A 23586-nucleotide genomic window follows, 5' to 3' on the forward strand; every position below is an offset into this window, starting at 1 on the left:
GACTACTAGCAGTATTTAGTACGTTATTTTTATCACAAATAGATAATCATAGATAATGCTGCAGTGCTAAGCACCATTCTTGGTATTTTACCTATAAAGTGGTAAGTTTTATCAGATCCCAGTTTATAGATACAGGAGATGAGACACAGAGAGCTCAAGTAACTTGCCTTGTTCCTTATCAGAACAGCTAATAAATGATGGAGTCTTGAGCACACGTAGTCTGACTCCAGGGCAATGTAGTCTGACTCCATTTAAACGTTTCGCTATCCTTTGGAAAACACAGGGCAGTTCATTAAATCTGGGTCCCCTACTTTAGAATTAATAGCATGGGCGTCAATGACAATAGATGTATACAGCAGGGAGATGTAACAGGCTCCTGCACTATACTCTGCAGAGTTTCTAATAAGTCAAGTTACAGAATAAGTGTTCAGATTTCTAAATATCCAGTTATATTACTTTTATAATTCATCTTTAAAATTTAGAAAATGAAGTCTTTTATTACAGATGATGTAAAATAAATTTAAAGCAATCTTAGGAACCGAAGATTACTGTAGACCTTAGACAATTCTCTATCACAAATTCATGAATTTTATGAGAAGTAGGCAGGCCCATGCTCAGAAGGCTTATGGCTGGACGGTCGGGCAATGATGATGGGGAGAAGGCAGGGAAGAGAGGCAGGAATGTAAGGCTGTAAATGGCAGTTCCAGCCGGTCACAGTCGTAATGTTCAGCCATCAACTAACTCACTCATTTCTTTGCTGGTTGGACGTACAAGTCCAGCTGTGAATAATCGACCAGCCCATTTTATGAACTGTCATATTTGTGAAGTAAAATAACGTTTCCCTTCTGTTCTAGTTTGTGGTGATAACCGTGTGCTTGAAAGCTGGATTGGAGACATCATATTGGACCTGGGTAAGAGGATCTTTAGTCACAACCAAGGAATATCACATTTATTTACGCATTATCATTAATGTTCGTTGTTTTTTGTTATAACTTTATGTGTCCCTTTACGCTAGTTCCACAGGTGGTTCTATGGGGGTTCAGGACTGGAGGGAGGAAAACGGGGGGGGGGGCTCTAGTTTGGAAACAATGAGTAAAAACTTAAATAAGTGTATGTATCACAAGACTTCTCAGAGCCCTTAATATATGGTTGTACATTGTAAATACGCCTGAAAGTGGAAGGCCTTCAAACCTATTGACTAGGAATCTTTTCGTGGTAGAATATGTCACAAGACTGCAGAAAACCCATTGGAAAATGATTCTAAAGACCACTAATGTTAGTGAAAGATTTGTCCTCAGACATTTGCAGATCTCCAGCCTGAATAAAAGAAGTTCCATTTTAGATACATTAGTGTTGAAGTATATTCACGTCCAGGTAAAGAGACACAGTAAACAAAAAGAAAGTTAGATGTTCAAGGGAAAGGTGGGCACCAGAAATTTGGATTTGGCAGTCCTTAGCACAGAGATGAGTATTCGCACAAGTGTCTTAGCATCTTTCAGTCAGAGCCTACAGACAAAAACTAGGGAGGCTTAAAGAGGGTAGCAGATAAAACTGGTAAGAGTAAAAGGTGAGACCCACCAAAGGAGGTGGGAAAGGAACATACCACAGGTATTATATCATAGATGAGATGTATTTCATGCAAGATCCAGTTAAAACACTCAAATATTTAGTTAATAATTGCCATAGATAGCATTTATGGATACAGTAAAAAAAAGAAATAAATAAGGAAATTTGTGAAATCTTCATCAGTGTGTGAGTCCTCTGTCCACCTGCAAGTCTCTGACATAGATTCCCTCCCTCCACAGTTCAGCCACATAGCCATCTGGGGCAGCATCGCACTCTGGGTGGTGTTTTTTGGAATCTACTCATCTCTGTGGCCTGCTGTTCCGATGGCCCCTGATATGTCAGGAGAGGTAATGTATCCTTATAACACGTAATCTGGCAAACCATAAAAATTGACATTCATTAATGAGCCTTAACTGCTTGGCTTGGGTTTATATTGAAACAGTATTCACCAATTTAAAAGGCTATTTTTAAACTCCACAGTTGTGAGTGATAAAAATTGAGAGACTATTTTAAACTTGGACATTTTACTTAAATCTGACTTACCCGTTCATAAGCATTGCTGGGATAATAAAATATGGTTGTCAGGAGCTTGAATCCTGTTAAGACTATCCATACAGAAGATGCCATTTTAAAATTAGACCATCAATCCACACATACTTTTTGAATAAAAGATTTGGGCAAATGGTGAGTTTATGTCTTGGGACAGTCTGTCTTTTCTTCTGTTATCTTTCATTCTAAAGAAAAAAGGCTACTGTCCTGTGTTAAATGCACTTTTAGAGTTGTCTTAATGACATCAGTTTGGTTGTCATTTTGAAAGAGTTAGGCTATCTGACATTTTAGCCTTATCATGGTCCACTTTCAATTCCATCTGTCACTTTCTCGTTATACTGGTAGGAATTGAGTTATTAGGTGTTCGTGGGGGAGTGTCATAAGATCTCCTTTCGTACAGAAGGGATTCCAGCAGTAGGAGAGTGTATTATTTCAATTGCAGGAAATTTGACATAAAATGTATAAAAGAAAATGTGGAAAACATTTCAGGATTTCCTGTGACCTCACAGTAACTTGCAAATCGAGGTAACGTGAGCTCCGTTACAGTACATTGTTTCCCCGCAGTCACAGGAAACCTTTCCAGGGGTTTCCATTATTTGTTTCCCTAAGTACTGCCTGAGTCCCTTTCACTTTTGACAGTCTGGTTTATAGATCACTTTCATGAAATTTTATCTGACAGCATCCTGCTTTTTATAAATTAGCAGAATGCAGACACATTAAAAAAATTTGTGGCTAAATTTATTAGAGAGAGGCATTATATACTATTACAGCAAAACCAGACATATTGAGGAGTATGTACTTCCTTCCACCAAAGGGAAGGCTCCTTCTGAAACATGGACTGTGAACTCAAGAAAATTTACAGCATGTATTTTAAGGAGAACAGAAAGAAAGCTGTGAATATGTCTCCTTCCCTTGATTTGCGTCCTTTTTTCTTGAAGGAATAAACTCAGAGATTGCATATGTCCACTTTTGCCACCTGAAAATTCCAATCCTACTCTGTTGTTATTTGATGTGCACTGTCTGATTGGACCTGCTTTTCCCCAAGGTCAATTCTAACTTAATACCTTTTTCATTAGACCTCATTTTACCTCATGTCTGAATGTTTTATTTTCAAAATGAATGACACAAAAGATTTTGAAATCGAGATAGTTTGAGCAGCTGTAGCCAATCGCTTTGAAGACAAGAACAGAGTTTTTGACCACCTACTTCTAGGACAAGTGTGAAGTTTGACTGGCTTTTAGCCAACCAAATATAATTCTACCCTTGCCTGTAGAATTCCTGGTATTACCCAAACACAAAACTTAATATCTTCTCTTGAGATTTGCGGTAATGCTGTGTTTAATTCAAAGTGAAATGAATGTCAGTACCCCATCACATTTCTGTTCACTTCATATACAGTGGGAAGTGCTAACAGGGCTTCTTTTTCTTGTTTTATTGCTACTAATACTTTGAATATAATGTTTAAATAGCTAATGCCCCATGGAAAATAGAAAGAATGGATTAATTTAGCTGTAGGCTTGGCTAACTTGTCCAAGATGTAAATTTGTTTAATGTATTTAAAGAAAAGAGTAATACTTTAAAATTATGTAGTACTTGGTGCTTGCATAGTGTCTTGGTGTGCATATATGTATAAATGAGCTTCACGGCAACTCCAAAAAAGGAAGATGACAAGAACACCATGCACATTCTCTGGGAGAGAGTGTCTATGTTCATGGTTTCCTGGCCACAAGGGTTTTAGGACCCAAAATGTTGTATAGCAATACTCTACTTTTGATTATTTTTATTGTGCATAGTCACTAATTCTATTACAATCCAGTTAATTTGAGAAAGATATAACTACCCTTGGATTTGCATTTTTAATCTTAAAATTCTATATTTCAACCAAGAATGTAGCCAAATACATATATGTGAAAAATTCATTTATGTGCCAGGAGTTATACTTGTGTGTATGTATATATATATACACACATACATATACACACACACATATATCATTGGCCAACTATCTTGAGTAAAACTTGTTCATCCTTTTAACTTTCACAGCAATATACTATTACAGTGTATAGTACATATATTTTATTGTATATTACAAGTAGCAATATAGTGTTGTAAATAACACGGGGTAAGTACAAATATAACCATTCCCTGCCTTGACATGTTTTACGTAATCCATATAATGAAACACAACCCCAGGCATTTTCCAGAAAATAATAACGCTGTTCTAAAGGATTCCTGGTGTGCTATGAAGTTAACTTTCTGTCACCACCACCAACAGGGTCTGAGTATCTAATCCAGGGACCCTACCCCTAGGACTCCACATCTCTCCTGTTTTGATTTGGTGGCAGTTCCTCCCTAAAGTAAATAATTAAATACATGTGTATGTTTGAGTTGTCTAAAAGGCATAACAAGGGCATCCGACATAGCAACGCATTAATAGAGATGGTTGCTGCTGCTGCTGCTGCTGCTGCTAAATCACTTCAGTCATGTCCGACTCTGTGCGACCCCATAGATGGCAGCCCACCAGGCTCCCCCATCCCTGGGATTCTCCAGGCAAGAACACTGGAGTGGGTTGCCATTTCCTTCTCCAATGCATGAAAGTGAAAAGTGAAAGTGAAGTCGCTCAGTCGTGTCCGACTCTTCGCAACCCCATGGACTGCAGCCTACCAGGCTCCTCCATCCATGGGATTTTCCAGGCAAGAGTACTGGAGTGGGTTGCCATTGCCTTCTCCAAATAGAGATGGTTAGATAGACGAAAAACAGCAGTCCCAGTACCCCCATCCTAGTTCAAGTGGTATTTTGGAGGATGAGGTACTATGGAGTTTAAAAGGAATTGACACAATAGAGAAGTTCTTCAAAAAGACAACTAAGATCTGGGAAGAATAATGCTAAAAATGCATAAGGTATATTGAATGCTTTGAGTATTTTATATGCATTTATTCTATCGATTCAGCAGCTATTTGTTGAGATTCTACTGTGGGTCAAGCACTGTGGATTCATTAGTGAATAAATAAAAATCCATGCCCTTCTCAATGTTTCTACTGGAAGGAAACAAAATAAGTGAAATATAGATGGATATAAGTAGGAAACAGCAGGCAAGAGAAACTGAGAACCATAACTCCTATTGTTTCCCATACCTTATGGCTTTCACTCACGGTCCAGTCACAGGCTCTTGAGGGGCTTGAGAGAGGGGTGTCATGATCTGATTTGTGCTTTTAGCACCAGGACTATGACCACAGTGTTATGAACCACTTAGGAGATTGTTGCAAGAACCTAGGCCAAAAGTAATGGTGGTTTGGGCCAGGAGGGCGGTCGTGGTAAAAGGGGTCAGAGTCTGAAGCTAATCTGAAGGAAGAGCCTGTAGGATTTGCTGACAGATTGGATGTGAGGAGTGAGAGGAAAAGAAGTCAAGGCAGACACCATCATGTTGGTCGTGACCATTAGAACATGCGTGTCCTCAACTCACTAAATCCTCCCAGCAAACTTGTTACCATACTCGTTTTACAGATGAGAAAACAGAGGCATAGAGAAGTTAAGTAAGTACCTCATCTGACACCCAGATCTGAAGTGACAGAGGACGGACTTAGCCATGCGGTCCATGGTCAGCTGCCTTACCCACTGCCCGGTGCTGCTCCTCTGATCAGGTTTATTCTGAGGAAGTCTGCAGGGACTCCCCCTCATTGCAGCTATTTCAAGGATCTGTGTAGATGAGGAGATCTCTGTTTTCTGTTTTCCTGACAGCAGTGGCTCCCCCATGCTGCTCTCCCTGTGGGCATGGCAATGTCCTGGCCTTCCTCCATCCACCCTCCGCATCCCAGCCCCTGTGCTCCCCCCAACCCACGTGTCCACTGCCCCTTCGTGTCTTTACTGATTTGCTCTGACATAATGATGTCGAGAGCCCCGTTAGTGTTCAGTAAATGATTGCGAAGTAAAACTGCTTTTTTCCGTGCTTGTTTGTTTTGAACAAACACACGAGAAGCAGTGATGTAGAGGTGACAGAGAGACAGAGTTCTGCTCAGATAAGACCATGGTGCTGACATCCAGAGATTTTCGCAGCGTAGCGATTTCCGGCAGCAGAACAGGATGCTGGCCCTGTCTAACAACCCGCAGTCCTTGCCACTAGCGCCACTCAGTAGAGCCACACTCGTCTGCACCTGTGAAGCTCCTTCCAGCTCCTGAGGGTCAGGTGCTCTGTGGACCTCTCTTCAGACAAACATCTTCCATGCTGAAGGGCACAGATTATTCTGCTCTAATTAGCGTTAACTGGAGCACAGGGTGCAAATTATACACAAGTTAGACAACTAATTGTACACAAGTTAGACAGCTTACAGGTATGGGTCTCAGGCTTCTACATTCAGCTTGGACACGTACTCATACACTGATCAGGACTTTATAGTTTTTCCAATCTGTGTTCTGATTTGTCTTTTCAACCATCTGGAGACAGAGCCATTTCTCTCAATATGTTGAAAGAAAATCCTTGTTCACAAAGAAGGGGAGGGAAGAGAACTAACATTTATTGTGCACTCATTTTACTCTCCAGGCACTGGTTTTGATCCCAGGCATTCGTTGTTTCATTTAAATCCATATCACAAACCTATGGAGTAAGCAGAGCAATAGCAAGTCACCCAGAGAATTCATCCCAGGTTTTCCTCTCAAACCCCTTTGGTTCCTCTAACATCCTGAGGAACTAAATACCTTCTCTTTAATGCCCATTCCTGTTCCTTACTCTCAGATGGGGACACTTTCTTTTCTCCTTGCAACCATTTTCCTTGCATTCTGTTGATTTCCCTGATGTATCTGCTGTTTCCCAGGATACCCAGAGCCGTGATCAATTTCCCTTAGTTTGTCAGATATAAGAGCTTTCCCATCTCTCTTTAAAAGTGCCTAGATTTTTAATTCTCCCCTCTCAACTCCCCTCTACACACTTATAGAGGCTCTGTCTCACTTTATATCCCGACTTCTCATGTCCTTTTAGCAATATCAGTGTGTCTAATACCCACTCGTTAAATATATATATTATATATATATATATAAAATTGAAAACCTAATCAACCTACATCATCAGAGAATGTACAGTTGCCACTCAGATGATAGTAGGACCTCATTTACTGAGGGTCAGTCATTGTCATAAGTACTTTTCATATCTTCACTCACTTAACACTGAGAACATGTAACACAACACTGTAAGGTAGTTCCTATCACACATTTCATTGACACAGAGTGGTTAAATAATTTTCTCAAGGTCACACAGCTTGTAAGTTATCTCTGAGCTGCCTTTGGAACGCAGCCAGTCTTTCCCCCTTTACCACTATACGCACTGTTCTCTGTCCCTTTTACATTTTTTCTCTCGCCTTTTCACTTCTCTGCATTTTTCTCCCAGCCATTAGTATAAATGCCTTTTAATGTCAGTTCCCCAATCAAAATACTTCCATCTGGTTGGTCAACTAAGCCATCCGTTATCTGCATATAATATTTCCATCTTCAGCTGTGCTCAGCTGCCTGTATCACTAATCAGGCATCGTTACCTTCCTCCTTCCTTCAACACATTCTACATGCCTGAAATTACCAGAAATCCATCCCCTAGATATCTGAGCCTTTAGGGCAGACATCAGCCACTCCAGCCAGGGCCAGAGAGGACTGTTCTCAGTTGGTGGGCAGGGTGTTGCCATTTGGGAAACATTCCTTCCTATAGTTTTGTTTCCACTACAGTAATTCTACATCTCTGTCCATAATAAGATTCAAATGATAATGATTAACAAGCATTCCAGTACCACAAATATTGAAATATTTAGCTATTAAGAAGGAATTACGACATCACAGTAGGGGGAGAGTGGATTCCACAAAGGTGGAGAATGAGACAATAAGAAATTATTTAGAAAAGGAAAATAAAGAGAAAATCGCATGACAGGCTTGACTGCGACTTTAAATATGTCACTGTCTTCCCCTCCTCTCACAAATATGGTTGTGATTTAAGGGGAGGACTTTTTTTTTTTTTCAGACCTGACTTGTATTTTTTCACACCAGTACAACAATTTATGGGGCAAGGTAGACCCTGGGGAGAAGTGCTATGTTATATAAACATATGCTGGCCTGCTTTTTCTGACTTGTCTCAATGATGTTACTGAATATTTCTTGAAGTTGCAGAAGGAAATGTCTTAGGCACTCTGATTAGTACACCAGATTACAAAATAAAAAGCAAGTTCCATCAAGGATCATTTCATATCACGATTAATACCAGAAGGTTAGTAGTGGCAGAACTTTCCCGTGCATCACGGCCACGCAGACACACACTGTAAAGTCTTCCCGAGCGCCATCTGGTTCTGCTCTCCCTGGCCTGAGGGATCTATAAAACTACTGAAGGAAATTGAAGTTAAGGAACGAGCATGTGTTTTACAGAATTTCAGATCTCTTGATTGAGGTTTGTAAAGTCTCTCTGAGAAACAATAAAAATCTTTGTTGAACCCTTTACTGTCACTCCTGTAGGAAAGGTATTAATAAACCACATTAGTGATATGATTTTCCTAAATTGTGCTGTTGCCCATTTTACCAACATAATGAATTACTTTACATATGAGGAATTTCCTGGTTTCAAATAGTCCTTATTCATCTCTCAGCTTTTAATTACCTAGATAGCATGTAATAATTTATAGGTCATAAGACCTGCCCTGGTGGATAGGGTGGGGCAATGTTTTGATATGAAGGAGTTTCATCCAAGATTACTGGGTTTAGCCAAGTAGCCTGGGGAGAACAACTGCTCTAAACTCTATCAGATGTTCTTCAGTCAACCAACGGTTGGGATCCCATCCAATAAAACGTGCCATTGGTCACAGTCCTCAGAGCCCTGGCAGAGACTGAGACAGGCAGACTAGCACAGATCTTAAAGAAAGCTGGCCACATGGCCACTACCAAGCCCATTTTGTAAAGAGAAGTCTTGAAGAAATGCTGAGAAGCAGAGACATCAATGTGACTAATGGCAAATCAGGACATGGGCACACACATGGGCATAGAGTTCTCGTTAGGGTCACTGTGAGAGCTGGCATTGCTTTTTGTAGGCACAGAATCCTTTTCCTACAATACAGAGCACATATGTATTGACCATCTAAGGTATGTGTGTTACAATGTGTTAAGCAGTGGAGGCTGCAGAGGTGAACAGAATGGGTCAAGGTCCTTAAGGATTTTGTTTTTAATAATGGGATGTTGATGTCATAAATGTGAGGGATGATGCAGTGCACCCCAAGTGCCATGATAGTGAGCAAAGCATGGAAAGCTGAACAAAGCTCTTATGGCAGAACTTTGACTGTTTGTTTTCTAGAGTCAGTTCATTCTTGCAGTCATTCATTCATTCCATAATTATGATCAAGTATGTAGTTGGTTCTAGGCATGGTGTCTGCATAATGGATTAATTAGGCAAAATCCCCATGAGTGTTCAGGTTGAGGGGACCAGGGAGTAACAGGGAAAAACAGTCACTAAATCCGTTAACAAATGGCTAAATGTTGAATGACTAAAGATGATTTCACAAGGTGATAGGAAAAAAACAGGGTGATATGATATGGGACAGGATTGTAATGGCTGCTCTAAGAAGGTCTTTTGGAAGAAGGGACAATTAACCTGAAGTTTAAATGATCCAGAGATACCTTCAAGTGAAGAAGAGCATTCCAGGGCTGATGGAACAACTCATGCCCAGGCTCTGAGGCAGGAATGAGGCTAGTGTGTTCAAAGACTGAAAAGTCAATGTCACTAGGGTTTTGAAAAAGTAGGAAAGAGCACTATGAAATGGAGCCAGTGAGATGGGCAGAAAGCAAATCACCACTCCTAGCTTAGCACTCTAGCTCATAAGTCCAGTACAGCTTGTTTTTGAGTTGCGTGCCAGGGAACAATCAGAAATGCTCATAAAAGAAACCATGAATGTCACTGTGCCTTCTGCTTCAATAAAGTTCATAATTGGACACAATTCTTGCATTCCATGATATGGTAAGAAAGATTGTCAATGAGTTCAAAAGCTAGTTGGTTCCAAATTATCACTTAAGCCCCCCTAGAGTATATCATGCAAAGCAAGTTATTTTATGGCATATTTTTGATGTTAAAAAAAGTAACTATGGATTAAACAAGATAGAAACATTTCTCTCATATGAAAAAAAAGTCCAGTGGAGACAGATAGTTCAGGAATGGTGTGGCAGCTGCACAGTCATCAAAGACCAGATTTCTTCTATCTTGCTGCATAGTGAACCTTAGTGTACTTCCTCATAGTCCAAAGTGGCTGCTTAAGCTCTAGCCATTTTATCAACATTCCAGCCAACATGAAAAAATTAACCCTTTCTCTCCGAAGGTCTTTCCTAGACATTGCCCACCATGTTTCTACTTAGCTCTGAGTGAAAAAGTTGGCTTAAAGCTCAACATTCAGAAAACTAAGATCATGGCATCTGGTCCCATCACTTCATGGGAAATAGATGGGGAAACAGTGGAAACAGTGTCAGACTTTATTTTGGGGGGCTCCAAAATCACTGCAGATGGTGACTACATCCATGAAATTAAAAGACGCTTACTCTTTGGAAGGAAAGTTATGGCCAACCTAGATAGCATATTAAAAAGCAGAGACATTACTTTGCCAACAAAGGTCTGTCTAGTCCAGGCTATGGTTTTTCCAGTAGTCATGTATGGATGTGAGAGTTGGACTGTGAAGAAAGCTGAGCGCCGAAGAATGGATGCTTTTGAACTGTGGTGTTGGAGAAGACTCTTGAGAGTCCCTTGGACTGCAAGGAGATCCAACCAGTCCATCCTAAAGGAGATCAGCCCTGGGTGTTCATTGGAAGGACTGATGTTGAAGCTGAAACTCCAGTACTTTGGCCACCTGATGTGAAGAGTTGACTCATTGGAAAAGACCCTGATGCTGGGTAGGATTGGGGGCAGGAGGAGAAGGGGGTGACAGAGGATGAGATGGCTGGATGGCATCACTGACTCGATGGACATGAGTTTGGGTAGACTCCTGGAGTTGGTGATGGACAGGGAGGCCTGGTGTGCTGCGATTCATGGGGTTGCAAAGAGTCGGACATGACTGGGCAACTGAACTGAACTGAACTGAACTGAACTGAACCAAAGCTAGTCACATGGTCATACTTAGCTACAATAAGACAGCCAGAGGAATATAGTCTGAGCTGGAGGAAAACGTGATTCAAGATTCAAGTGGTTGCATCTAAGAAAGTGAGCAGAGATATATTAGGAGGCAACTAGAAGTCTCTGCCATGATAGTCAACAATTTTTCTACATAAGCCATATGTCCATTTATGTCTTTCCACAGGTAAATGTTTTTTGAGGTCTTGAATTTTTAAAATATAATTTTCTAAAACAGATGGTAATTAAACAATAAATGAGGTGTTAGTTAGATGGTGGTGATTTTGCAATATATAAATGTATCAAATCAATACATTGCACTCCTTAAACATAGAAAGTTATATGTCAATTATATCTCAAAAATTAGGAAAATAAATTTTTTAAAGAAAAAAATTTCCTGCAATATGCAATATAGTCCATATATGCTTCACATATTGATTTACTAGTAATCAAAGAATTGATGCTTTATGAGATAGTTTTTTGTTTTTTTATTTTTGCTTGTTTGAATTTTCCTTTATTTTTTCATCTTTAAAATGGGAATAAAATAGTACCTATCTCATGGTATTGGTTTTTACCTTTTTTTTTTTCTGAGATGGCTTTTAAGCAGATAAATATAGAGCCATCACAGAATTATAAAAACTTATAAGAATGATATAACAAGTAAACAAATTGACCATTGAGATAAGGTACCTTATCTTAAGATAACTTCTCCAGTAGCATCATTTTAAAATTGTATTTCTCATAGAAAAAAGAATATTTTGTTACTAATTTTATCCTCATTTTTCTGGTACTTTTAAGTTTTTGAAATAGCACAGTGAAGAAGATTAAAATAAAGCAAAACAAATTCTGTTCTTAATTACTTTTACTGTTCTGGGAACTACACCCCTAGAAAAGTTTCAGAGCTGTACAGTTTCTAATGCTCTTGATCTCTTTTTAAGAAGACTATTTGGCATGTTCATTTCTCAGTATATATTGATACATAGTCAAATTTTACTTTAAAAAAATAAAGTTGGCTTCTGATTGATCTGATCGATCCTGGTGGCTCAGATGGTAAAGAATCTCCCTGCAATGCAGGAGACCTGGGTTTAATCCCTGGGTTGGGGAAATCCCCTGGAGGAGGGCATGGCAACCCACTCCAGTATTCTTGCCTGGAGAATCCCCATGGACAGAGGGGCCTGGCGGGCTATAGTCCATGGGGTCGCAGAGTCAGACAGGACTGAGCGACTAAGCACAAGCATAGCACGTTGATACATAATCAACTTTTACTTAAAAACAAAAAAAAGTTAGCTTCTGGTTGATCTAGGTCCCAAGTAGTTCTTCCTCCTTTTCCTCTAATAATCTTTTTTAATCATTTGTTTCCAGACGGGGGATATACAAAGGTTGTTTCTTGCATTATTCAGCTGGATTGAATATTGATTGAGTCCCACAGGGTGATCGTACCTTCTTCAGTTCCTCACCACCACCCAGGAATGTCCAAGGGGGAAGGAGCACAGAAACGCTGTGAACTGGCATCTCATTTGCATGTTTTCTCAGATTTTCTTTGCTTGGAACAATTTGCATATTTTCTAAAATTTTTGTTTGTTTGGGATAATCCAAGCAAAGGGCTTTCTTTGTCTCAGAGTAATCAAGAGCTTCTGGTAATAATTGCAAACATATTGAGGTTTATCTGAAACACCCTTCTCCTTAGTTATTCTCTGGGTGTTCTGCCCTGTCTATTTTTATGGAGAAAGTAATTCATCCCGTATAAGAGCCGAATTCAGCTCAGTGCAACTGAGATTCATGGAGTGCCTCTGCATCAGGACCTATACTGGGTGTCAGTGGATCAAAAGTTGACAAAATAGAGTCCTTCTATGGAGCCTGAGTTGTGAGTAAACCAACAGATCAACAGAACATTAGAATATAAGACACTAGTTATTATGATCAGGATGCACAGGGGCTAGCCCAGGAAAGGCCACTCTGCACGCTATAGTTTGGAGAGTTTAGAACGGTTTCTTGGAACTACTCTTCCCCACACTGTTCAGGAAGGCAAGAGAAAGAAGGACTTTGGAAGCAGTGTGTGTGTTAGTCATGTCCGATTCTGTGACCCCATGGACTATAGCCCACCAAGCTCCTCTGTCTATGGGATTCTCCAGGCAAGAATACCAGAGTGGGTAGCCATTCCCTTCTCCAGGGGATCTTCCTGACCTAGGGATCAAACCCGGGCCTCCTGCATTGCAGGCAGATTCTTTAGTACCTGAGCAAACAAGGAAACCCTTCAAAGTAGAGAGCAGCCCAAGCAAAGAGGGGGATTGGAGTTGCTAAGGGAGGGGATGGTTGGAGCTAGAACTGAAAAGTTTAGCAAAGACTAGGTCACAGAAAATTACACAATTATCATTTACATCATTCCCTTAAACCATGGCAGATTGTTTTTCTTTATGAAATACATAGTATTCCAGAAAGTACCTGAGTCCATAGAGTACAAATTTGGGTCAGGACGTGGTATATAAATGCTAGTAATAAGCTAGTGAGTGATTTAAAAATTTTGTATTTTGTCATGAATATATGTCACATAATTGAAATTTTGTAAGAATGCTGTTGTGCTAAAATAAGACATCAAAGATCTATCTCAATGATAACCACTGGAACATAGAACTTGGCATGTGCCAAGTTCAGGTTTTATCAGAGGGAAGTTTCAAGCCTCACTACCCAACATGAGCAGCCATGGAGAACCTTCCATAGAAGTTCATCTCTTCAAGCCAAAGTCCACATAAGCTTGAAATTTGTCTCTGATTAACGTGCATAGTGATGAATTCACCATTTAGTGTTGACCCAGTGATGCTTGTTATGTACCTCTGAGTTCAACCCCATGCACAGGTACCATAACAGATTCAGACAGAAAGGATTAAGTTTCAGAGAAAGGCTCCCACAACTTGGAGACCTTTGTTACTCCATGATGTTTCCCAGGCCTTGGACACAAAGACACTTATGAAACCTTTGCAAGTTTAAATTCAAGTAACACAGTATTACCTGAAAGCAAATTTGATTTTGGTGAACTAATATCAGGTTTTCATACATCAAGGGCAGTGTTGCCAGGAGGAGGAACAATTTTGATGCAGTAAAAGCCTTCTATTTATATGACATTGATATTTTGCCATAAAAATATAGATGTTCAGTTCAGTCACTCAGTTGTGTCCAACTCTCTGTGACCCATGGACTATAGCATGCCAGGCTTCCCTGTGCATCACCAACTCTCAGAGCTTGCTCAAACTCATATCCATCGAGTCAGTGATGCCATCCAACCATCTCATCCTCTGTCGTCCCCTTCTCCTCCTGCCTTCAATCTTTTTCAGCATCAGGATCTTTTCCAATGAGTCAACTCTTCACATCAGGTGGCCAAAGTATTGGAGTTTCAGCTTCAACATCAGTCCTTCCAATGACTGATTCAGGACTGATTTCCTTTAGGATAGACTGGTTAGATCTCCTTACAGTCCAAGGGACTCTCAAGAGTCTTCTCCAACACCACAGTTCAAAAGCATCAATTCTTTGGCACTCAGCTTTCTTTATAGTCCAACTCTCACATCCATACATGACTACTGGAAAAACTATAGCTTTGACTAGATGGACCTTTGTTGGCAAAGTAATGTCTCTGCTTTTTAATATGCTTTCTAGGTTGGTCATAGCTTTTCTTCCAAGGAGGAAGCGTCTTTTAATTTCATAGCTGCAGTCACCATCTGCAGTGATTTTGGAGTCAAAAAAAGTCTGTCACTGTTTCCATTGTTTCCCCATCTATTTACTATGAAGTTATGGGGCCAGATGCCATGATCTTAGTTTTCTGAATGTTGAGTTTTAAGCCAACTTTTTCACTCTCCTCTTTCACTTTCATCAAGTGGCTCCTTAGTTATTCTTCGCTTTTTGTCATGAGGGTGGTGTCATCTGCCTATCTGAGGTTGTTGATATTTCTCCCAGCAATCTTGATTCCAGCTTGTGCTTCATCCAGCCCGGCATTTTCACATGATGTATTCTGCATAAAAGTTAAATAAGCAGGGTGACAATATACAGCCTTGATGTACTCCTTTCCCGATTTGGAACCAGTCTGTTGTTCCATGTCCAATTCTAACTGTTGCTTCTTGACCTGCATACAGATTTCTCAGGAAGCAGGTCAAGTGGTCTGGTATTCCCATCTCTTGAAGAATTTTCCATGGTTTGTTGTGATCCACACAGTCAAAGGCTTTGGCATAGTCAATAAAGCAGAAGTAGATGTTTTTTCTGGAACTCTCTTACTTTGTCAATGATTCAGCGGATGTTGGCAATTCAATCTCTGGTTCCTCTGCCTCTTCCAAATCCAACTTGAACATCTGGAAGTTCACGATTCATGTACTGTTGAAGCCTGGCTTGAAGAATTTTAAGCATTACTTTGCTAATGTGTGAGATGAGTATAGTTGTTCAGTAGTTTGAACATTCTTTGGCATTGCCTTTCTGTGGGATTGGAATGAAAACTGACCTTTTCCAGTCCTGTGGCCACTGCCGAGTTTTCCAAATTTGCTGGCATATTGAGTGCAACACTTTCACAGCATGATCTTTTAGGACTTGAAATAACTCAACTGGAATTCCATCACCTTCACTAGCTTTGTTCGTAGTGATGCTTTCTAAGGTCCACTTGACTTCTCATTCCAGGATGTCTGGCTCTAGGTGAGTGATCACACCATTGTGGTTATCTGTATCATTAAGATCTTTTTTTGTATAGTTCTTCTGTGTGGTTTGTAGCATTCAAGATTCTAAAGGATATCGCTGTATCTCAGGTTCAGTGAATCAGCTCCTCTCATCTCCTGAGAAAGGGAGCTCAAGGAGAAGGTAACCATGCAGGTAGGCTAAATGAGATGGGACTGAAAGTGAAACACAGCAACAGAAACCTACCTCTTCTGAAGAAACAGTCAACTCATACAGCAGAGACAAAACACTTAAGAACAATAGGAAGGGAAGATCCACAGCTTGGTGGGAAAGATCTAGAAAGTTTGTATGAAAATAAGCAATAAATGCAAACCTGAGGTTGAGCACTGATTTTTTTTTTCTTTTAATGAAAATGATTTCATGAAGAAGATACTTCCAGAGGAGATCGAAAGGCTGAACTGAGATGTAGGAGGAGATAAGAGGAGTTTAATTATCTATTAACTGGGTAGATGGCTCTGAAAAGAGAACAGTGGAGGTTGTGGGCTTTGAGGCTCACAAAACCATATCACAGTACACACCATCTCTGAAGAGTTGTTCTACCCAACTGTTTCAGAGAAGCTGTAGCTAGAAAAAACAATTAAACTCTTGGATCTGAAGCCACACTCGACCAAATCCTAAGAAGCACATGATAGGATATGTATGCTGTATGTAATACAAGCTTTGGGAGTTTTCAAAGTATTGTGAACCTATCCTAGTACAGTACTATATAGCTGATTGTGTTAGTTGAGTACCTAGGCTAATTTCATTGGACTTATGAACAAATTGGGCTTACAAATGTGCTCTCAGAACAGAACTCATTTGTATGTAGTGAACTTACTGTATATTCTAGAGCACCCCAGTGCAGGAAAGAGGATAGAAAGCACTGCAGAGGGGCTGGGGTGCTGTTGTAGATGGAGTGGCCATGGGAGAGCTCTGAAGATGACCTCTGAGCAAAGACCAGAGTGGGGTGGGCAGGACCTATGGCTCCCTGGATGAAGAGAATCACAGACAGGAGGAGGAAACACTGATGAGCTCAGAGTGTGAAAGCAGAACAAGGGAGGGAGAGGACTTCCACTGGAAGAAGATGAGTAGGGAGCTGGATCAAGCCCTACTCCTCTCTCCCCAAACCACATAAACATCTAGTTATGATTGCTCCCAGAATAGCTCCATGCCAGAACACAAGAAAACCAAGCAACATCTCAGGAATATAGTCCCGAAGCTCTGATGTTTTTTGGCTTTTAATCACTCTAAACACTAAGTTGTAAGAAATTACTTATTCAACAATTATTTATTAACACCTGATTGGTGGTTAAGCACTTAGGTTGTGAGAATTCATCAAGATGTATTTCCTCTTCTTACAAGGATCATAGTCTGTAATTAGAAAATGGATAATAATTACCCATTTTGGAATAGTTACCCAAATTGGAAGCACAAAGTAGAGTCAGCTAACCCAAATCTAAGGATAGAAGTGACATCCAACGTGAAAGTTGAAAAGCCAACAAGAATCATAGACACAGGGGCTTCAGGACAAGAATCAGCTTGGGCAGCTTCCAGGATCTGAAATATGTGGTGTAGCTAGAGATGAGGGCTGTGTTGAGAGGTGATATGGGGGAAATAATCAGAAGTCAAATAGGAAAGATCATGAAATCATATTGTGGAATTTTGTATGCCATCCTGGGGGTGGTGTGAAACCACTGAAAGGGTTTCATCCAAGAACTGCTCAAATCTAATATATACTGTGGAAACATCCCTTTGGCTGCAGTATGGGGAGTGACTAGAAGCAGAGCAGGACTGGAGACAAGTCCACCCATGAGTCTATGAGGAGGACAGGCCAAGTTTGAACTGGAATAATGGCAGTGGGTGAGAAAGAAGCAGACAGGTCCAAAGTTACTAAAACACAAGAGAACCAGGCTATATGGTGGATGTGGTACCAAGAGACAGTTCATGAATACAGTCCAGGTTTCTGTCTCAGACAGGTGGCAATGAAGCTGTTCTCTGAAGAGATTGCACAAAGGAAGAGCAGGTCTGGGAGGAAGACAGTGAGTATGTGCTGGGGATGTATTAAGTTTGAAGTACCTATGTAGCTCAGTCAGTAAAGAGTCTGCCTGCAGTGCTGGAGACCACAGTTCAATCCCTGGGTCAGGGAGATCCTCTGGAGAAGGAAATGGCAAACCACTCCAGTATTCTTGCTTTGAAAATCCCATGGACAGAGGAGCCTGAAGGGCCCCAGTCCATGGGATCACATGAGTCAGACACACAACTTAGCGAATAAACCACCATATGTAACATTCAAATTCAGAACTGGATAATCTGTGTTTGAAGCAGAAGCAAGAGATGTGAGCCACAGGGAGGGACCATGACTGATCCCCTTGTAGATAATAGAAACCGTCAACCTTCCCAGGGAGGGTATATATGTGATAATAGAAGACTCCTGAGAGAATGCCAGGATAATCCACCTCTTGGTTTATTCAGGGATCATCCAAACAATCAGCTTCCTAATAATCACATTCTGTGAACAGCATCTTGAATAGCTTGGACAATATTATCTTATTGTTGTTGTTCAGTCGTGAAGTCATGTCCGACTCTTTGCGACCCCATGAACTAGGCTTCCTTGTCCTTCACTATCTCCCTGAGTTTGCTCAAACTCATGTCTATTGAGTCAGTGATGCCATCCAACTCAATATCTCCTCTTCTGTCACCCCCTTCTCCTCTTGCCCTCAATCTTTCCCAGCATCAGGGTCTTCTCCAATGAGTTAGCTTTTTGTAGCAAGTGCCCAAAGTATTGGAGCTTCAGCTTCAACATCAGTCTTTCCAATGACTATTTAGGGTTGATTTTGTTTAGGATTGACTGGTTTGATCTCGTTGCAGTCCAAGGGACTCTAAAGAGTCTTCTTCAGCACCACAGTTCAGAAGCATCAGTTGTTCAGTGCTCAGCCTTCTTTACGGTCCAACTCTCACATCCATACATGACTACTGGAAAAACCATAGCTGTGATTCTGCTTTTTTGTACACTGTCTAGATTTGTCATCGCTTTTCTTCCAAGGAGCAAGTGTCTTTTAATTTCATGGCTGCAGTCACCATCCACAGTGATTTTGGAGCCCAAGAAAATGAAATCCAACACTGTTTCCACATTTTCCCCATCTATTTGCCATGAAGTGATGGGATCAGATGCCATGATCTTAGTTTTTTGAATGTTGAGCTTCAAGCCAGCTTTTTCACTCTCCTCTTTCACTTTCATCAAGAGGCTCTTTGGTTCCTCTTCACTTTCTGCCGTTAAAGTGGTATCAACTGCATACCTGAGGTTGTTGATATTTCTCCCAGGAATCTTGATTCCAGCTTGTGCTTCATCAAGCCCGGCATTTTGCGTGATGTACTCTGCATGAAAGTTAAATAAGCAGGGTGACAATATACAGCCTTGGTGTACTCCTTTCCCAATTTGGAACCAGTCTGTTGTTCCATGTCAAGTTCTAACTGTTGCTTCTTGACCTACATACAGATTTCTCAGGAAGCAGATAAGGTGGTCTGGAATTCCCATCTCTAAGAATATTCCACAGTTTCTGTGATCCATCCAGTTAAAGGTTTTACTGTAGTCAATGAAGCAGATGTTTTTTTGGAATTCCCTTGCTTTATCTATGATCCAGCGAATGTTGGCAGTTTGATCTCTGGTTCCTCTGCCTTTTCTAAATCTAGCTTGTACATCTGGAAGCTCTCAGTTCAAATACTGCTGAAACCTAGCTTGAAGGATTTTGGCATAATTTTGCTATCATGTGAAATGAGTGCAACTGTACAGTCATTTGAGCATTCTTTGGCATTGCCTTTCTTTGGGATTGGAATGAAAACTGACCATTTCCAGTCCTGTGGCCACTGCTGAGTTTTCCAAATTTGCTGGCATATTGAGTGCAGTACTTTAACAGCATCATCTTTTGGGATTTTAAATAGCTCAGCTGGAATTCCATCACCTCCACTAGCTTTGTTTGTAGTGATGCTTCCTAAGGCCCACTTGACTTCACACTCCAGGATGTCTGGCTCTAGGTGAGTGATCACACCATCTTGGTTATCTGGGTCATTAAGACTTTTTTTGTAAAGTTCTTCTGTGTATTCTTGCCAACTCATCTTGTCTCTTCTACTTCTGTTATGTCCTTGCCGTTTTTGTCCTTTATCCTGCCTATCTTTGCATGAAATGTTCCCTTGGTATCTCCAATTTTCTTAAAGAGATCTCTGGTCTTTCCCCTTCTATTGTTTCCCTCTATTTCTTTGCATTGTTCACTTAAGAAGGCTTTCTTATTTCTCCTTGCTATTCTCTGCAATTCTGCATTCAGATGGGTGTATCTTTCCCTTTCTCCTTTGCTTTTACTTCTTTTCTCAGCTATTTGTAAGTCCTCAGACAACCACTTTGCCTTCTTGCATTTCTTTTTCTTGGGAATGGTTTTGGTCACCATCTCTTGTGGAATGTCCATGTAGTTTTTCCTATGAGTTTTCACTGGTGTTTTACTGTTTTTAAAAAACTCACAGTGAATATTTGCAATCCCCAAAATTAGTTCCTTGGGATATTAGTAAACAATATATGGGGGAAAGTATTCCATGGTCAATAAATACATCTTGGAAACCTGGGTTTAAAAAACTATTTAGTAGGTTCTTTATTATGATTTCTCAAAGACTTAAATAAACTACTCTTCTCTGTGACTCACCAGGACTGGAGGCTGCTGTGGTTTGTTTGGGCCATGACAAGCTTTTGGAGGAAGTGCTTTTGGGATTAGTGACCACAAACAGTTTCATGGGATACTAACCTCTACCCAAAAACTGTACCAAATTTCAACACATAGTTTCAGAAGTTGAATTATCAAATTAACAGTAATGAATGAATGTGTTCTTGATGCACATGTCAGTTACCTTTCCCAAAGTGAGTACATTGCTTATGGAAGTGTAAATTACTACCCATACCTGTTTCACCATACCTTCCCACTCCCCCAGGTGTGATTGTGAATTGTTTAAATCTGATCTAATTTGGTAATGTTTCTGCAACTGTAGAGGGGCTCAACATTTTCCCATGTTATTGATTACTTGCTGCGGCTTTTGTGAATACCTTCTCAGATGCTTTGACTGTCTATTGGGATCTTAGCTACTCTTATGAAAATAAGTGGTCCATTTTTACAATCAGATTAATGCAGAATTTCATATACTTCTAGAAGCCATTTTCCAAGTTCTTATGTATCATTTATTTTCTAGTTAGGTTATTTTTGAACCTGTGGTGCTTCTACATTTTCATGAATCGGTTCTTTAAAGCATTTCTTTCTATAGATTTTTCTTTTTTTCAGGGTAGGTTTCTTTTTTTTTTTAATTTATTCATTTTAATTGGAGGCTAATTACTTTACAATATTATAGTGGTTTCTATAGTTTTTTTTCACCATTTTAAGGCTTAGAAATTCCTTTTATAAAGTTTTATCTAGACACTTAGCAATCACTTCTTGTTTTTTGTTGTTGTTAACATTAACTCTTAACCCCTCTGGTATTTATTAATATATTAATTTATCTTACACCCTTCCCCCTTCCAGAAAACTAACCAAGTTTTACAGCACTATTCTCTAAATAATTTTCCCTTCCAAATTAATATATAGTTCCCATATAATCTTTAATAATTTTTATGAAATAAAAAACATTTATCTCCATTTGTTAAATTAGCAAATTGAGATGAATGGCAATTTATTAACATTCAGTTACTTGGCCAATTTCAGTCTGGAGAGGAGTAGATGTTAATGAGATGAAAACTATGACATTTATAAACTTGCATTTAATTTGATGTTGTGATAAAAAATTTCCTTCCTTGAAGCTCATGGGAGAGATCACTAAAAGGAACAGGAGACTAGAGAGCTTAGAGGAAGTTGAAAATTAAAATGAAGAAAGGAACGTTTGTTAATAATCAATGTTAGTAATAAAAGCAGCCACTTTATAAACATTATTGGTTTAATTCTTATAATCCACTTTACAGCTGAGGAAGCAGAGACCCAGAAGTGACTTCCTCTGGCCCTGAGAGCTGGGACAGACAGAGCCGGGACCACTTCCAGGGCTGTTTATCACCAGCCCCACTCCAGTTGGGATCTGCGGATATAGTTTTAGCACTCCCCAAGGGGCCTTCTTATAGCATCTGTACTTTAGCAAAGAATCAGCATCCTATTCGACATTTATAGGATAAAAGGGGGGACAGACTTAAGAAGTGCATTGCTGAAAGTTTGTAGGCAGGTAAGCACATCGAAATCCTCTCTCTTCCAAGCCTGAGCTTGGAGGACCCTTCAGGTGAAAGAATAAGTGTTCCTGTCTGTGTGAGAACATGGGTACCAAGGGGTCACCTCACTGTGGGTCAGAAGGTAAGCCCTCCCATCTGCTCAAGCCCCTTGGCTTCACTCACTGCACAGGAGCTAGGCTTTTCTCAAATGTTCTTTCTCCCCAAGTTCATAGGGAAATTTCAGAACAATCCCTCATTCCTCCGTGTCTTCAGGCAGCAGTGGTTCACTTTTGAAGCCCGAGGCCAATGCTGAGGCAGCATTGCTCTGCAGGCACGCAGTTGTTTGTTCCCAGAGCAGGGCCTGCGCCCTCTGGTTTGCCGGCTTTGCTGCTCCCTGGGCTGATCCTCTCAAGTCCCCCGGGAGCCACTTTTGTGGCAGATTCCATTTGGTTTCAAAGGGCCTTGAGAGGGGCGGCGGGGCCACTTGGCGTGATCCCCCCAATCTCCCACGTTAGAGTGACTTGCAAGCTGCCCTGGTGGGAGCCCGAGCCCAGCCCCAAACAGGCTACCCCTGTTCCCCTCATTGTCTGCAGACCGGCTGTCTTTTCCCAGCTGACCTGCCTGCAAGTGGAGAGATGTGAAAAGTTAGAGACAAAAATGGTCTCTACAGAGTGAGAGAGAGCTTTCTTGTACAGAAAGGAAGGAAATACCTCTGTGGGATTTTATTTTCACCCCCCCCTTCATCCAAAAAAATACAAAGAGACTCTCTGTCTTTAATGCGAATGTCGGCTTTAAATCTCTTAGGTTTGGATTAACTCTGCAAAAGAAAAAAAAATCTGACAGGCTTTCAGATATGACGCAGAAAAACTTTTTTCCCCCTCAATTCATGGCGTGCATTTGCAAAGCCAAAGGCTGGTGGACTGAATAGTGGGCGCCAGTCTCCCCGTCATAGTTAACATCACAATGGTCAGAATTAGCAGCCTCTGTCCCCACCAGGGGACATTTAATACAAGGTGGCAAAGGGGAGAATAAACCTCTCTTCTCTTGCCCCCCAAATTAAAAGAGATTAAAATTTAACCAAAGAAACTAGGTTATTTTCAGTTACATGACTTAGACTTATCTTACCTTTTTCCCGCAAAAGGAAAAAGAAATGTGGCATTTTGCAGTCATTACCTAACTCAAAAGCTTCCTTCCAACTAAACAAAACCCACTGACTTGATGGACATTTCCTATTACACAGTTATTGTTGGTTTTCACTATTGAGGATGTCAGCAAGCATGTCGAAGATCATGTTTTGCTTATAAAATAAAATGACTTTTATGTGAATATCTTTCGTCTTGGTGGTGTCCAGAAAGTGGGTGCTGTCCCACTGAATCCACGTGGCGACGTTTATTTTCTGAAATTTGGGGTAATAGCATGTTCTTATTTTTAATGTGTTCAGAGCTGTTTCATCCTAGAT

At 40.4% G+C, this 23586-nt stretch overlaps 1 protein-coding gene across 11 annotated transcripts in view; it reads left to right on the forward strand.

Annotated features, from left to right (window-relative positions):
* ATP8A1 (ATPase phospholipid transporting 8A1) overlaps positions 1-23586 on the forward strand; it is a 230854-nt gene that overhangs the window by 192767 nt on the left and 14501 nt on the right. For all 11 annotated transcript variants that reach the window (XM_081523434.1, XM_081522682.1, XM_081523201.1 and 8 more), the window contains 2 exons: positions 855-911; positions 1806-1913. In XM_081523434.1, coding sequence (XP_081379560.1) covers positions 855-911; positions 1806-1913 — 165 coding nt within the window. The remainder of the gene's footprint in view (positions 1-854; positions 912-1805; positions 1914-23586) is intronic.

This window comes from Giraffa tippelskirchi, chromosome 1, assembly GCF_054371585.1.
Source record: "Giraffa tippelskirchi isolate mGirTip1 chromosome 1, T2T-mGirTip1v1.2.pri, whole genome shotgun sequence".
NCBI classification, from domain to species: Eukaryota; Metazoa; Chordata; class Mammalia; order Artiodactyla; family Giraffidae; genus Giraffa; species Giraffa tippelskirchi.